Here is a 16,555-nt window from a genome sequence, read left to right as displayed (position 1 = left end):
TTACCTTTTGAAAAATGAAAAGCAGAGAGTAATCAATTTCTTTTAGTAGTAAATTCTCACATTCTTAAACTAACATTTGGATAAATATGAAAACTGAGATCAACAGATGTTAAACTTTATTCAGAGTTTTATTTTTTCCTTGTTTAAGAAAAAAATTATGTATCACTCCTGTTTAGAATATGATGAGCAGTTCAACTGAAAAAAAGACATTTTAAAAAGTTGGATTGAAAAAAAGTCTTGCTTCATTGAAAAATTAACTTGAATTGTTCTTATATCTCTTCATTTCAAAAAAATGCTCAGTAGAATTCTTTACAAAGGATTACTTTTATCCAAAGAAAGTCTTTAATTTCAATGTTGTCTTATAGCTCAAAAGTAACTAACAAATCTATCAGTTTTAAAAACATTCCATGTGTAAAGAACTTGAGTATCCACCAACAGAAAATGAAATATTTCACTGCTGTAGCTCAAGTCATTATTTTTTTTTGTCCATTTGAATAAAATTTATTAGCCATAAGAAATGGTTATGAAAACTTAAGTTTGCCTTCCAAAATCCACTGTAATATTTGTATATAAAAGATTGTATTCTTTTGAAAGCAGTTTATAGGAGCACGAATTTAGCCCATCGGTCTTCCATACTTGAGACACCTGACGCAAGAGATTCATTCTGAGGAGATTTTAATGTTGGGAGGTAGGAGGGAAAGAGAAAAAATAGGTCATATTAAGTCATATTAAAATACATAGTTAAAATGCACCTCAAGAGGCTGTATAATAAGCAATTTTGTTTTCAATCCATCCATTTTCAGATATACACAGTGTCTCCCAAACATACTGTATCTATCAGGAACACAGTCCACAGTCTAATTTTTTCCATCACCAATTATACCCTTCAATGGAATTTGCTTCATAGACACCGTTTGCTTAACTCACCTCTGGCCATTTGCCTCATTGCCTTGGTCTCTGGTATGAAAGATCATAGTGTACTTGGCTATACTGGGGGAAGGTCGGATTATCTTCATTTTCTGCATTTCAACCCTGAAAACAAAAATGTGACAATTTGTGAGTAATGACAAGTTGTGAAGTGCAAGCATTATGGTAGAATAGAGAATAAGATGGAGAGCTACCTGGCCATTGTGCTTGCTGATAATGACTAGGAAAGCACACATGAAAGCAACCATGAACATGAACTCAACATTCCAGTCCTGAAAAGAAGAGAACCTCTAGAACAGCGATGGCGAACCTTTTTGACGTTGCGTGCCAAAAGTCCGAGCGCGCGAACCCATGCGCGCTCTCGTGGGCCAGCACCCATAATGCAATGGGGTCCCCATTTGCGCATGCACACATGACCCCCCCACCATGCTCTTAATGCGCATGCACCTCACTGCACATGTCCACCTGCAACCCGCACTGCACATGTGTGCACCCGCCACGCATGTGCCCCCACTTTTTCCAAGAGGGCTGGCGCGCCTCTTACCGGAAGACATCCAGTTACTGGCCCGTTCCCTGGCGAGACAGCTGTTCCCAAGCCAGTGGCAACGCTCTCGGCCCTGCCACCTCGGCAGTGCAATGTGCTGACCGGGGAAGCTCACCCCTTCATCTTGGGCCCCGCATGCAGCCGACAACCCGGGAGATGTGTCACCCAGTGCAGCGCTCTTCCCTGTGGGCTGCCTGCTCACCCACCCGCCAGCCGGACTGGTCTGAAAGTGGCGCGTCACCTTCCTCCCACCCGGCCGCCAGCTCCTTGACGCGAGCAGAGGCTGCTGGTTGGAGGGAGGGGAACTGCAGTGCTGGGCTGCCGCGGCTGTGAATGCCAAGGCATAGCTAGAATTGGAAGAAAAGGCTGTGCGGCTATGGCGGAAAGAACCAGAGCAACACCCGGAAGTTTGGATGAGAAGGAGTGAGCGAGGTGGTGGCTGCTCTCACTGGTAACTGAGCCCACCATGCCAATTTGTGGGCTCAGTTACTGGCGAGAGCAGCCGATATCTCACGGGTGTGAGGTGACACGCCACTTTCGGGCCAGTTTGGGCACGGACCTAGAGCCGCATGAGGACGGCTCACCCGAAAGAACTACGGCAGAGTCTTGCAGCTTTTATCTGCCAGCTGGCCTCTGGGTAATGCCCCTCCTCTCCCCTTCCCCTTCCAGCAGTGTACTGTTTTTCCAAACATCCAGGCCAGGCTGGGCAGCAATTCCCAGGGAGGCGCCCCGATCGAGGAGGCTCAGGCTTGCATAAACCGCTCCCGCCCCTTTCAAAATAGCCACCCAGCGCTTCTCTCGGGTGCCCAGGGCCGGCAAACAGTTCTTCTTCCAAGAAAGGGGAGGAGAGGCAGGCGCGCCAGCAGAGACAGGCTTTGGCTGCTCGTTCTGCTGCGACCCTGAACCCAACAATGGGTTTGGGTGGCAGCAGGAGTGGTAGGGGTTGAGCGATGGGCCCAACCACAGGTAGCGCGTACCCCCACCCGACCCCCACTGTTGTGCTGCCAGCTGAGCCAGGCTCTCTGGCCATATGCCAGGAAAGGAGCCACGGGCTGAGCAGCTGCCCACCTTGCCAGCAAATACTGCCCCGTGCACCTGAGCCAGCTGGTCACTCTTCCCTTCTCCCTGCAGCTGCAACCGTTGCTGCTGCTCTTCTGGGGCGGTGCGGCTGCGCAGGAAAAACACATCCCAAGCGACCCACGGAGCTGGTGAAGCGAGCCAAGAGGGGCGTCTCGGCCCGCTTTGATGGCGGCCATGGGGTCATCTGAGCAGGCAGCCGACCACCACCCCGCCCTCACCGGCTGCTGGTCCACCGGTGGTCCGGATGGCTTGGGACCGCGCAAGTAGCTTGTGCAGGCAGGGAGGGAGGGAATCCCTGGCTTACCTTGTTCTGTTCCCTTAGGAAGTGACCGCCAGGATTCCCTCTCTGCGTCTTTTGGCACACGTGCCAGTTGCTGGTCTTTGCATGCGCGCCAGAAACCAGACCAGCTGGCCGGTGCGCATGTGCACTCTGGAAACAGAAAGATCGCTTTCCTGGAGTGCTTATGTGCAATGGGCAGCTGCTCTTCCAATTTCCGGCATGCCCATGCACATGAAAACCAGATGGCCGGCATACCGGAACTCAGAAGAACAACGGGCGATGGCTCCTCGTGCCCGGAGAAATGGCTCTGCGTGCCACTTCCGGCACTAGTGCCATAGGTTCGCCAACACAGCTCTAGAATAAAGGCTGTTTCTCAAATTGCACATTTTACTTCCCTTAAATCTAACTATAATGCTATATGAATGAGAATGCAGCAAGCACAGAATGAGCACTACATAAACTGCCACTGAAAAGTGGAAACAGCACAATTTTCATGAATCCCACTTCCTTCTCTCCAAAAGTCCTATATTGAAGGCAGAAAAATCCTATGGCACTTTTCTGGATTAATGGATGAAAATAATAAAATTTTGCTTCAGGGAAGGACAATCTTAGTACAAGCTGCAATTGCATATTAAGACTAATACTACATGTTTAATTTGGAAGAGTGTATCAGAATACACAGGAATACAAGCCTTGAATCTAGCTGTAATTCATTAAAATAATGCCTTTTTCCAGAATCATGCTGCTTTGGGGAAGCGTTCACAGCAGCCAAGTGATCTTGGAAATATACAACCGCTTTAATGAGTTCTAGATGATGCATTTGTGCTCCAAAGTACCTCTTCTGAGTCAAATACCAAATTTGCACAGCTGAATTATATACAAAAAATTCATGCTGATGAAGTGGTAGATAAGATCAAAGTTTTCTCCCTCGGTGCACCCCAACCAATGTTCAAGGAAGCTGAATTATGGGAAATTTGTGAAGGTAGATAAAGAATTTGTAATCCGTGGAATACATTGCTAGGGATGGCAATTAAAGCAGAGAGTTTTAATAACATTAAAATAATAGAGGATAAGGCTATTGATCACAACTACTAATCAGGTACTTTGTACTAATCACTGGGATATATAAGTAGGATAATGCAACTATTTATATACTTGTCAACTTGGAAATAAATTCCTGAACTAGATGAGTTTTTGATCTATTTCAGAACTGCCTTTCCTAATCTTAATTCTCCAATTGCTGCAGCTTCTAAAGTGAAATAGCTTGAGTGGGATGTGAAATAGAGAAAACTGCCTATTAATTTGTTCCTGCACTTCACTCTGCAGCTGATTTTCTGTTTTTCAGGATTCCAGATGAGTTTTTATTCTTAACAAAATGAAAGAAGAGGCCTGTAAAGAATGGAAAACAGAGCAGGGAAAATTGTTCACATGCATGTTACTTTTCTGCCTTTTAAATTTGCCTTTGAAACCGCTTTTCCCTAGAAGTAGCAACCATGTGCAATATATGTAATACTGCCAATAGTGAGCAGAATAATTCATATTACATTGTGGTGTGATGGAATAGGTACTGGGCTAGAACATAGGAAACTCAGGTTCAAGGCCATTTTAACCATAATAGCCACACCCTGTTACTACCTCTTATCCCATTTCACTCTGCAAAGCTATGGGAAGAACTGAAGGCAGGAATGCTATGCATGCCACCTTCAGGTCCTAGAGGAAAAGCAAAATAGACCGCATATATAAATAATTAATCATTGAAATTGTTCCTGCACATTTTATCTAACATGGCCAATAAGTCCTGAAATCTGGGCAGGCATTATGTTTTCTTAGCTTATCACAAGTGACTGAGACTTGTTGCCATACTAGATGTTATTTACCTGCCAACCATCTTTACCTGCCTAAAGCAATGGGGGGGAAAACAAAACAAGGAAGTGAACCAATCATTAGCAAAAGCCTATGCTGAAGCCTACACTATGACCATAAGGGATGGTGAAAAGTCTGTAGTTGGGGCTCAGTTGAAAGAAGCCAGTGAATATATCATCATATATTACTGCATCGATTGCTGCTGTGGATGACCTGAGTGGGGAAGGGCAGTCTTTGTGACCCTATTAGGCTTCACAGGGGCTTTTGATCATTAACCATAGGATTCATCATGTGACATCTACAAGAGTTGAGGATTGTAGCCACTGTTTTATAGTTCTTAATTACAGTGACAGAGAGCCAGTTTGGTGTAGTGGTTAAAGTGCTGGCCTAGAAACCAGGAACTGATTTATAGTTTTGATCCCACTTTAGGCATGAAAAGTGGCTTGGTGACTTTGGGCCAATCACATTCTCTCTGCCCAACTTACTTCACGTGTTGCTGTTATAGGAAAAATAGGAGGAGGAGGAGAAGGAGAATTATGTATGTTTGTGATTTGCTTAACACTACCTTGCTTAGCAGCAAAAATATTGGTCCCAATTCTGGTCTTAACTCAAGGACTACCTGTATGAACATCATGGTCTTGTCCTTAACTATTCCTGGCTACAGGAGAGAGAATGCAGGAAGGAAGACTGCCGCTGATTGTACAGAAAAAATATAACAGAGACCAGATGTTTGAGAACAGAACCATCTCCACAGGGAGATGTTTTGCTTCTTGTCACTGACACTGTCAAACAGATTGGATAACTCTCTGTGGAGGATGTTTCAAAATCGACTGCTACATTGAGCAGGAAGATTCAATGGCCAAGACTTTGGATTAATTTCAGGAATACTGATCGTTTGCAAATTAACTCGGAATGGATTGACTAAAAGAGGATGATGGAAGCGTCCTTATCTAGTCCAGTGTTTGCGAGACAAGTATTATATAGATACGTTGAGGCAATTTTGGAAGATATAATTTCAAAACACTGCAAGGCACCAGATTAGGAGAGGCTGGTATCACAATTTATAGAATGAAAAACAGACCACAGCAAACAAAGCATTCTTGATTCTAGCATAGCACTTCTTTAGCATTGTCTCTTTTAAAAATGAGGACTGCACTGTCTGTTCCTCTGAATGCTAAGTATTTATCTTCTTGCAAAACCCAGCTCTGTTGACCTTTGGAAAGAAAGACAAACAGAATGAAACAATTCTAAATGCTACATTTGCTGACAAGCAGAGCCAACAAAATCAGAAAAATCAGATGTTTCTGATGTGATCCTGAGAAGGATTTTATAATTGTTATTCATTTTACTGGAACTCTACTCTTACATTCCTTTGTTTTTTCATCTAGGTCTATGAGATCCTTCTGGTTGGACTACCAGAGCTCAGGTAGTTCAGAAGCCTTGCACAACTGTTCTGAAGGCTGTCTCTTGTTGTCTCCCCATGAATAGTCCATGCTCATCAGAAGCACATGCACAAAAAGCCAGAGACAGCCTTCAAAGCGTTATTTTTATTTTTTAAAAGTTGGTTTGAACATTTGTCTCTTAATAGTATCGTTAAACCCCAAAGCAGATACATTGCAGTTGTATTGTTCTGCAAATGGCAATTATGGTAATGTGCAGACAGGTACTAGAACAAGCCTAAGACCTACAGTTACATCGTAGGTTCCCATACATTGGCACAATTTTGAATGGTTTGATTATTGTTTATCTGTTGCTGAATGATTCCCACCTTCCACTAAGAGGGCAGCATTACTTTCTTGCTGCTTCATGGAAGAAGAAACCTGAAATAATCCAAATACAGAGGGGTGATTAAAAAAACAAGTAACAAGAAGGTTGTTTGCGGTTATGCCAAGCAGTGCTAAGAAAATTATTTCATATAAGTGCGGCAATCCTAGTTAGTGGAGTGGACTTCCAGTTTTTAAAAAAGTCAAGACACACTTTCCTATTTCTGATTAAGCTTCCTGCATGCCAACTCTGATCTCGGTTTCCAGACTCTCTTAAGATAAATTGTCTTAACAAAATGTGAGTCATACCACAGGAAAGATTTCCATCACCCACAATCCGTGCCACCCACTTTGCATTTGATTGAAATGTACCTGATTCGGAGGTCATCGTCCTCTCCTCCCCAGCCCCAGTAGTTGTTTGAAAATCCATTCACCTTCAGAAATTGCTCCCTTGTCAGAGCAGTTACACCGCCAAAGTATCCTTGGTAACGCAACCTATGAACACATATGCAGGGGCAGGAAAGTTATTTTTAAAAAATGGCATTTACATATTTATCAAAAACAGAAAGTTTGCAGAAGTCCAAGTTTTAAAACAAACACAAAAAAGCAGCAATACCCAGCAATACATTTTCCTAAGCTTTCCCAAAAAAGGTATGTCAAAGATTTGGGGCTTTTACTACATCAACTAGCACTGCACGTTGATTTTGACAATGATGACAAGTCTCTTCATTACCCTTTGGGATTATAATGAACCTATTCTGAACTGGTGGATTAAACTCATATACTAAGCACCTGCATCTAATTTATCTCTCTTTTTGGGAATCTGGGGAAAGGGGCCTTTTGAAGCCCCTTGATTAATTCCATATGGCATGAGATTCACTTTCACTAAATCATAGGATCAAGGAGGTGGTTCGTCTATCTGATTCAATTTATTCACTTCTGACTCATTCTACCCTGAAAAAAAATTATTTTTTATTTTTTATTTTATTTATATCCAATTTATATACCGCCCTTCTCCCTAAGGACTCAGGGCGGTGTACAGCCAAATAAAAACATAAATTACAAACATTAAAATAGTATTAAAAGGATATATATAAATTTGGCCCCGTAATTAAAACAATAACAAACCAATTTAAAACATTTTAAAAAGTACCTCTTGACTTAGAATAATGGCTAGTCCAATGGAGAATCATGTAAATCAAGGTATAAGAATTATGCATCTTTACCTACTTCAGTAGCAAGTAGAGAAAAAGGAAAAGTAAAGGAGTTGATACTGGTTGGGCTTTCTTTCTTTAAAGTCAGCAGATACTAACAAGTTAGCTTAATCCATTGTGGTAATATAGAGGCCCTGTGGGGCTGGTTCGGATTATAGTGAGTGCTCCTTTCCCAAAACAAAACATTCTTCTAAAGTAGGGGTCCCCAAACACCGGACTGCAACCTGTTCAAAACCAGGCCACACGAGTGATGGGCAAACATGCATGCTTGTGCACTTGAAGCTCCACTAGCATGAGCCTTTGTGCTCACATACAAAGCTTCGTTCGCACAAATGGAGCTTTGCACATGAGCACAAGTCCCCTTCGCTTAAGCACCCTTAGCTCGTGCGAATGGAGCTTCACACACAGGCGCAAGTGCCCACTGCTCACCCGACTAAAGCTTCGCCTGTGAACTGAAGTGTGCAAAGCTCCAAGGGAGTTGTGCATACGCGCATGAGCCTACCACATTAAGTCAACCAACCATCTAACAAAATTTTTGCTACACATTATAGAGGACTGGCCAAGATGATCCTTGAAACCCCTATCATAGTGATAGCTAACCTTTTTGCCATCACGTGCCAGGAGGGGGGGGGCAGGGAGGTTAGCGCATGTGCGTGCCCACATCCATAATTCTATGCGCCCCGCCCTGCGCATGTGCACGCAACCCCCTTCCCCCTGCTCCTGGCACACAATGGCCTGGTAGTCCCGTTTTTCTTTCTCACCTGGCTCCAGATCCTCTCTATGCATTTGGGAGCGTGAAAACAGCCTTTCCCACTCCCTTGGAGGCCCTCTGGAGACCTGAAATGGCCCATTTCCCAACTCCTGGTGGGACAGGAAGTGACATTTTTTGCTGTCCTCCAACTCCAGAGCCTCTCTAGGAGTCTCTGGAGACTGGGGACAGCAAAAAATGTCACTTCCTGTCCCACCGGGAATTGGGAAATGGGCCGTTTCAGGCCTCCAAGGGAGTGGGAAAGGCTGTTTTCGCCCTCCCCAGATGCATAGAGAGGATCTGGAGCCAGGTGACAAAGAAAAACGGGCCTTCCCTACCACCACTACCCAGACCTCCGGAGGCAGGAAACAGACTGTTTCCCTATTTCTGGTGGGCCCAGAAGGCCCAAAAATCAGTTGGCCAACACACACATGCGCGCCAGTGGACATATCATGCCCACTGATATGGTTATGCATGCCACCTGTGGCACGTGTGCCATAGGTTCGCCATCAAGGTCCTATCATATCCATAACTTTATGACAGGAGGTGGAAATGCTGCAAGGTTGACAACTACTCATCTTCTAGTACGTGAGTGATTATGAAGGGTGGTGATTATGATAAATGATGAGTGCACCCATCAAAGTTCAAATATGTCCCTCATCAAATTGGTGCTTAACCCAAAAGATTCAAAAATTAATTACAACCAAGTTGCCTAGAACAGTGACAAATAACAAATAACAGGTGGACCAGTAAGCAGCATAATTTGTTCCATGGAATAGTAGATGAACCTATTTTGCAAACAACTAGGAGTTTTCTAGTCTTCTTCATACCTGAATTCAGAAGTATCTATGTATTTCTTAGAGCCCTACCATACAAAGTGAAACAGAGTAGTGAATGTCAAAGTACAAGACAGGGGATGTGGGATCTGTCCATCGTTCTGTTCTGGCCAATATAGAACATAATAATATGTGTATTATTTTAAAACAAAATGGAACAAGTAAAAATTTAAGCCATACTTTATTACAAACACCATCATAGAGCAGTAGGTGGCAGCAATGGATCAGAAGACAGGAAGCTCAGATGACCCGGCACTTTCCCCTCCTTTGTTAAAAAAAGTTGCCACCTGAATTACATTGGCCTGCAATTGAATCTCCCTGAATCCCTGAATCCCAGGTAGAAACAGATGCTATAAATGCTGCCAAATGCTTCTCACCTTTTAGAAAGTGGTTAACTAAGTGGTTACTATCTAATTGTGAAATCCAGAATATTTTTTTTTTTCCCTTTCAGGAATCCAGGGGTGAGCACATCCAAAATTATATCACTTTTAGAAAATTCATATTTAACTATTTGAAACAATTAAAAGGAATAATGTTAAAAATGTTGACGCCTATGCAGAGGTTAGGAAGTCACATTCTGGAAATAACATGGTGAGAAAGGCAGGGTCCAGGCTGGCAAAAGAGTGAGAGATGACTGTATACTCTCCACTTATTTATTCAATCTAAACGCTGAAAATATATTAAAGGAATTTGAAAGAAAACACGTGTTTTTAAAATTAGAGGAAGATACATCAACAAAGTGTGTTATGGTGATGGTATTACTTAGGGAGCCAGTGGTGGGATCCTACCGGTTTAACAACCCGATTGCTGAGAGAGCTCGCGCTAGACATGCACTGTGCATGCAGTTTGCAAAAAATTGAACTTCTGCATTGCTGAGAGCAAGGAAAACAGCTGAGGAGTGGCAACCCATTTTGCCGCCCTGATGAGCTGGGCTTTGGAAGCAGAAATATAGGTGAGTATAACGCAGGGGCGGGTGGGCGGGCCCATTTCAAAGAAAGAGAGAACCGGTTCGCTCACGGCTGAAAGTCAGACCTAACGGTTCTCCCGAACCGGTAGAATCCCACCACTGCAGGAAACTAAAAAAGCAAGGATCTGAAAGCTCTAGTAATAAAAGTCAAGGACCACAATGGAAAAAATGGGACTACAATTACAAAGATCAGATAATAGCCTTGTAATTGACAATGAAAAGATGTAACTGATAAACATTATAGTTTCTGCTTTTAGGATCAACCATCAACAGTAAAGGAACAAGTAGTCAAAAAATATACCAGTATCTAGCGCTTGAAAGGGCAGCCATGAAGGTCTTGGAAAACATATTCAGATGTTCTAATGTGTGTATGTTTAACAAAGATGAGAACAGTGCAAGCAATTATTTTCCCTGCAACACTGGTGAAAGTGAAAATTGGACTTTTAAGAAGTAGGATAGAAAAAGCATTGATTCTTTTGAACTTTAGTGATAGAAAAGATTCCTGAGAAAACCATTACAGGCAAGAAAACAAACAAATGGATCTAGAATTCACACCTGAGGTATGAATAACTAGGCTCAAACTGCCCTACTCAAGACACATTATGCAAAGGTCTCAGGAGAAGGCTGTGAGCTTGGGAAAGGTGGAAAAAAAGAGAAGAGGACAGCCAGAAACAACCTGGGTAGGCTTAACAGTGGTAATGGGGGTGCCTCGGAAGAGCTCAAGGGCCAAGTTAGGGACAGATTATTTTACAAAAATCTATCTATATGGTTAAGAGTCCACACTGATTTGATGGTACAAAATTAATCATTGCAATTAGAAAAGGGAGATTCATCCCTAAGATTAAAGGAAGTTTGGAATACTGATTTTGGTAAAACTATAAAGGAGACAAAATGGCAGACATTAAGTGGATTTACTTCTAATTCAAGGCAAGAGCCTCAGTGGAAGATTACACTTTGCTGGAATTTTACCTTGGTTAGATTACTATACATGTGTCCTATTTATTCTTCTAAATGCTGGAGAAGATGTTTACAAAAGAAGTTTTTCATTTATGGTAGTCATGAGAAAATTATATTCTTCCACTTAAAGTCTTCAGCATCTTCATTAGCTTCAAATACCTTCATTACTAAAAATGAATGTACTGCACTTATTTGATTGAAAGTAAAAAAAAAAAGAAAACTTATTGTTTACTTAAGTATAAGGGCTAAAATAATAATAGGTGAACAACAGAAAATCTTACACGAGCTAACAAATGAGATGTGAGTCATTAAGGCTTCTTCGAGTGTCATGCTAGATACGATTATAGATAAAGTAAAAAAAACCTGAAAAGAACCAAAATTTTGCCCATTTGGGCAGATTCCAGGCATTATCTTAAGACATCTACTTAAGTAAGGCTTTTTGTGTATGGCAAAAGTGAAGAGTTTTATTATTTATTTTTATCTACCTGAAATTTTTTGCAAAAACTTTTTTCCTCAATGCATTATGGAATTGTTATTCATTACTTATATATATTTTTATTAACTAGTCTTCAGTTAAAAATATAAGGATTCCATGAAATTGTCAGACCTCCAAGGTAGTCCAGACCAGAAAAACAATACTATCCATAATATTACCTCTATAGTAAGATTATGGTAATATAATTTTGGAAGTCTGAAAGCAGTTTCCTCTTCCTCCACCATTATGTCTCACAGACACTTTCTCCACTACCATTTCTGAGTCCAAAAGACTTTGGACTTTGGATATCTCTAATCAAACCATTATCTAGGTTGCAGTTCTTCCTCTTATCTGTCAAGGTTATTCTTGCAATCCATTAAATCAATATACAGTTTGGGGCATCTAGACGTTTGCATGAAATTGGAAAATCCTCATTTTAGGTCACTAATTTCTACATTGATTCAACTTGGACAATACTAGTAATTCAGAGAACTAGTGACATTTAGTAAATTTAGCTACAGCAAGATTTGTTACTTCAAAGCCAAGCAAACCAGGGTCAAAAATAAAACTCAATAGATATATTGAATTACATAAAAACACATTTAGTAACACATTATTTCTTACCTGTAACCTGTGCTGTTTCTCCCCACTACCAAGTGTTTTGGCTGACTGCCGCATACATAAATGTTGAAGTCGTTCTCTGGCAGCAAGTCCACATCATGGAAAATAAAACAATCCCAGTTCTCTTCCTTCAGGGCCTCCAGGTATCCCACATTTAGAAGTTTTGCTCTGTTAAACTTGGCATTGCCAGCCTGCAAACAATAAATAAAGATCAGCCTACAAACCAGTGGTGGGTTTCAAAAATTTTTACTACCGGTTCTGTGAGCGTGGCTTGGTGGGCGTGGCTTGGTGGGCATGGCAGGGGAAGGATACTGTAAAATCTCCATTCCCTCTCCAATCCAGGGGAAGGTTACTGCAAAATCCCCATTTCCTCCCGATCAGCTGGGACTTAGGAGGCAGAGAATAGATGGGACGGGACCAGTCAGAATTTTTACTACCGGTTCTCCAAACTACTCAAACTTTCCGCTACCAGTTTTCCAGAACTGGTCAGAACCTGCTGAAACCCACCTCTGCTACAAACAATAAATATACATCAGCTTATTCTATCTACATCAAGCACTCTCACAGTGTCCTTCAAAAGTCAAGGCAATCAACACCCTGCATGGGTATACAACGAAGACCTCTTGTCAGGTGTGCTTCCTTCAAAGTCCAGGAAAGAATGACTCAAACTCCATTGTTTATAGAGAAAGGTACTTTTACTAGAAGATGAAGTGAATGCAACCAAAGGAAAGCAGAATCTAAGGCAATACGCGCGAAAATTGCATATAGAAAGCATCCCCTCCCACTGTCCACCGTAAATCATCCAATCCAAAGGTCTCCCAGGGGTCAGGTGGAAGCACACGTCTGGCAGCGTCATCAATCAGGAATGCCACGACAGTTGGCCCGACGGCAGCTTCAAAGATACAGTCCGGTGGGTTAACTATCGGTTTCGTTTTCCTCCAGCACTCTTTCCCCCCCCCCATGCTACCTAGCTCTCCCCCCTCCCGTTACTATGGCAGCCAAAGCAGAAAAGGCGGAGGCTGACACCTCTATTTCTCCTGGCTGCCTCCAACAAAACCCAGGGCAGCTGGACCTATTTCTATTTGACTCTTCCTCTCAAATCTGCCAGAAGATCTCTTTCTGTCTGAGGTTGCAATGTCTTAGTCAGATTGATCCTGACCCTACTGATCTTTTGTAAGGCCTTGAAGACATCACCAAGCATAAGGGTTGGAACATGTAGCAGAGCCCATGGGATGGCTATGTAAATGGGGGTTTGGGGTTTTATACTGGTGACCGATTATGTATTTATTATTGTGTTTATTTTTTATTTATTTCATCAAGCATGTATTTTATGACAGATACAAGTGTAAGCATAATTATAAATACATGAAAAGTATATGAATTAAAAAAAACACTAGGACAGGGACGGTTGGCACGCTGGTGCGCTTATGCACGGCCCTTACAGACCTCTTAGGAATGGGGTGAGGTCTACAGTAGACAGTCTAAGGTGAAAGTTTTGGGAATTTGGGGAAGAAACTCAGGTAGTGCATTTTCTTGGTTTTCAACTGCAGTTAGCTGCTAAGAATCATCCTGAAGAGATGGTGACCATATAAATTGAACGAATAACCAACTCAGATTATAAACCTGTTGGATAAGATTCTAGTGTTTGATAAAATCCCAATTCAAAGGGGTCAGAATGTTTACCCACAGCCAAAATCCAAGGGGCAAGCAGACCCAGGTCAAATAAGGCTAAGGTTCTAAGAAGTCTGTATAGATATGTGTTAGATATGAGATAGAAAAGATTAAACAGTAAAGCAGTCAAGGCATTTCTTAAATACAGAAACTCTCAGCCTGAGAACTTCTCCTCTACCAGCTGTTTCTCAATATAACCATATATTTCTCTGCTTCCATTTTTTATGACTCCCTGCTGGAGTTGGCAGCCTTCCCATAATCTGGGGACCTGGGATTCAAGTTCCCAGTATTAATCAACTGGGCTAAGATCAGTAAAATTTGAGGCCAGCCATTTTATGCTCTCTTGACACGACAAGAGAACTGAATCTGTCTATTTTCTTTTCCTCTTCCCTCCTTCTTTTTTTCTTTTGTGCCATGTCTCTTGGCTTGCAATCTATTATTTCAGATTATGAAACAATTTGTATACTTGGGGAAAAAACACAATATATAACATCAGTAAATAAACAGATTATGCACATTTCCATCCTCTTAATTCAGGGAGATGAGCATAAAAGCCTTGGATCAAATGCACGCATAAACTTTAACAGCTTGTCTAATCCAATAACCACAGATGTGTTCAATTCTCCCATAATTCCCACCAACAAGGCCAGTAGCCATATGGTAGCATATTTGGAGAGCCCCCACAGTGGGAAGGTTGAACTATACTCACAGGACTTCACTGGTGGACCAGTTAATCTGTCAATTAAATATTTTGCCACGATTATCAACTGATATCCTGTGTCATGTTGAACATTTCAATTTAAGTCTCCAGATCATTACATGATACTAGCAATTCCAAGATTACCTAACACTATAAATATACTTTACCTAAACGTTATATTCTCATCCCAGAATTATCAAGCATAAAAAATTGTAGTATCGCATAATTATTTAATATTTGTAAAATATACATTTATGACCAATATTACAATTTCAATTCCAAATTAATGTTTAAGAATAAACTTTAAATATCTTTCCTGAATGGTCATACGTATCGAGAAATTAATTCCACCATGCTCAAGTGGAAACTATTCATTAATGTTTAGAACCGCAGCTTCAATCTTCTAATTTAAGTTTTAAAAATAGACTGTTAGTTTTCTTTTATTTTACAATTGTAGATGAACATTTAAAAAACACATGAACTGATAATATATTGTCGTGCTACTCTTAGTTTTCTGAAACTATTATTTTCAAATGGAATTCTACCTTATATTTTTAAGGTAAATTTCATTCTCAACTTAAAGGCCTACAGCTCTGGCAAGCACCCATACATTCTTATGAATGCAGAAACTCAGAAGAGAATTCAGAGACCTTCTGTAGAGCCATCAGCAACTAAACAGGAAATGAAGAAAGTGTTGTGGTCTAGGGTTCCTGAGACATTAAAACACACGAGTAGTCCCCAAAACCTCTTTTATTGCAACAGCTGTGAATCACGTTCATTCACAGCTGAGTCCCAATTAGTTGGGAGAAGTCCTTCGGGATAATCACCAACCTTTATCTCCCTTGACACACTGCCGAAGACCTACTTGGCAAAGCCACACGGAGTCCAGAATCAAACAGAGATGCCAACTGGGAACAGAATTAACAACATTGCTTTCCTGCAAAAGGTCCACGTGCCTTTGCTCCTCTTTTAAGCCTTTTGAGAGGGGCCAATCATCTCCAGGCCTTACTACCGAGTTGTCCCTTTAGTTTTAACTGTTCTTGCCTTCTGGCAGCTCTGCGCATGCAAGCACTAGGAACAGGCTCCTCCTGTTCCTCTGCCTCTCTGATGTCTGAATCTGGAAGCTCTGGAGTCCGTGCATCACTCCCAGATGGCCCTGGGCCCATCTCTGCCTCTGACGCAGAGCCCTCGTCCAAGCTTTCCCCAGACTCTAGGACTGGCCCATGTTCTTCCCCAGCCTCCCACTGTCTGACTCCACTGCCAGCTCTGCAGGCTGCTGGAGGATCACAACAGAAAGGTGTAAAGTCTCCTCAAACTTTTTTCAAAGTTAATTGATTTTATAAAATCAAAGTATGGCATATTAATGCCATATTGTCAGCTCCTTTTGCTTTTTTTAAAAAAGAAACCCTGTTCCCATTTTCATCTCCCTGGATGGAGCATCATGGGCCATAGATGATACTGCAATCCCAGGGAAAAAATCTGCAAGTATTAATACAGAGAATTGTTTTCCCTAGCCACAAAAGCAGAGACAGGAACAGGAGAGCAGTCCCTAAAGGAAAGTTTCAGACACAATTCTGAACATAATTGCTGCCTTAGGCCAGTTTTTTCCAAACTGCCAGAGTATTGTTTTGGCAACACTTCTACCATCCTGTCCATGAATAATGGTAGCGCTAGCTGGAAAGCTTCAAGTTGCCTTAGAAAAAGCACTTAGCAAGCAAAGCAGGGATGAAATCCAGTAGATTCCAACAGGTTCTGGAGAACCGGTAGCAGAATTTTTGAGCAGTTCAGAGAACTGGTAGCGGAAATTTTGACTAGTTCGGAGAACCAGCAAATACCACCTTTGGCTGGCCCCAGAGTGGGATGGGAATGAAGATTTTGCAGTATCTTTCCCCTGCCACGCCCACCAAGC

The 16,555-nt window shown here is 41.9% G+C and overlaps 1 protein-coding gene across 3 annotated transcripts in view; it reads right to left on the bottom strand.

Moving 5' to 3' along the window:
- Positions 1 to 101: 101 nt before the first annotated feature.
- Positions 102 to 16,555, bottom strand: part of B4GALT4 (beta-1,4-galactosyltransferase 4) — a 36,219-nt gene continuing 19,765 nt past the window's right edge. For 2 of the 3 annotated variants that reach the window (XM_034411457.3, XM_034411452.2), the window contains exons 4-7: positions 12,279 to 12,466; positions 6,830 to 6,952; positions 928 to 1,032; positions 102 to 664 (exon numbers count right to left, since the gene is read on the bottom strand). In XM_034411457.3, coding sequence (XP_034267348.2) covers positions 532 to 664; positions 928 to 1,032; positions 6,830 to 6,952; positions 12,279 to 12,466 — 549 coding nt within the window. In that variant the 3' untranslated portion in view covers positions 102 to 531. Of the gene's footprint in view, positions 665 to 927; positions 1,033 to 6,462; positions 6,515 to 6,829; positions 6,953 to 12,278; positions 12,467 to 16,555 lie in introns of all 3 variants that reach the window. The other variant, XR_015734402.1, reaches the window with a different exon arrangement.

This window comes from Pantherophis guttatus, chromosome 5 (genome assembly GCF_059756535.1).
Source record: "Pantherophis guttatus breed Tessera chromosome 5, ASM5975653v1, whole genome shotgun sequence".
NCBI lineage: Eukaryota > Metazoa > Chordata > Lepidosauria > Squamata > Colubridae > Pantherophis > Pantherophis guttatus.
This window is presented reverse-complemented; position numbering and strand designations above follow the sequence as displayed.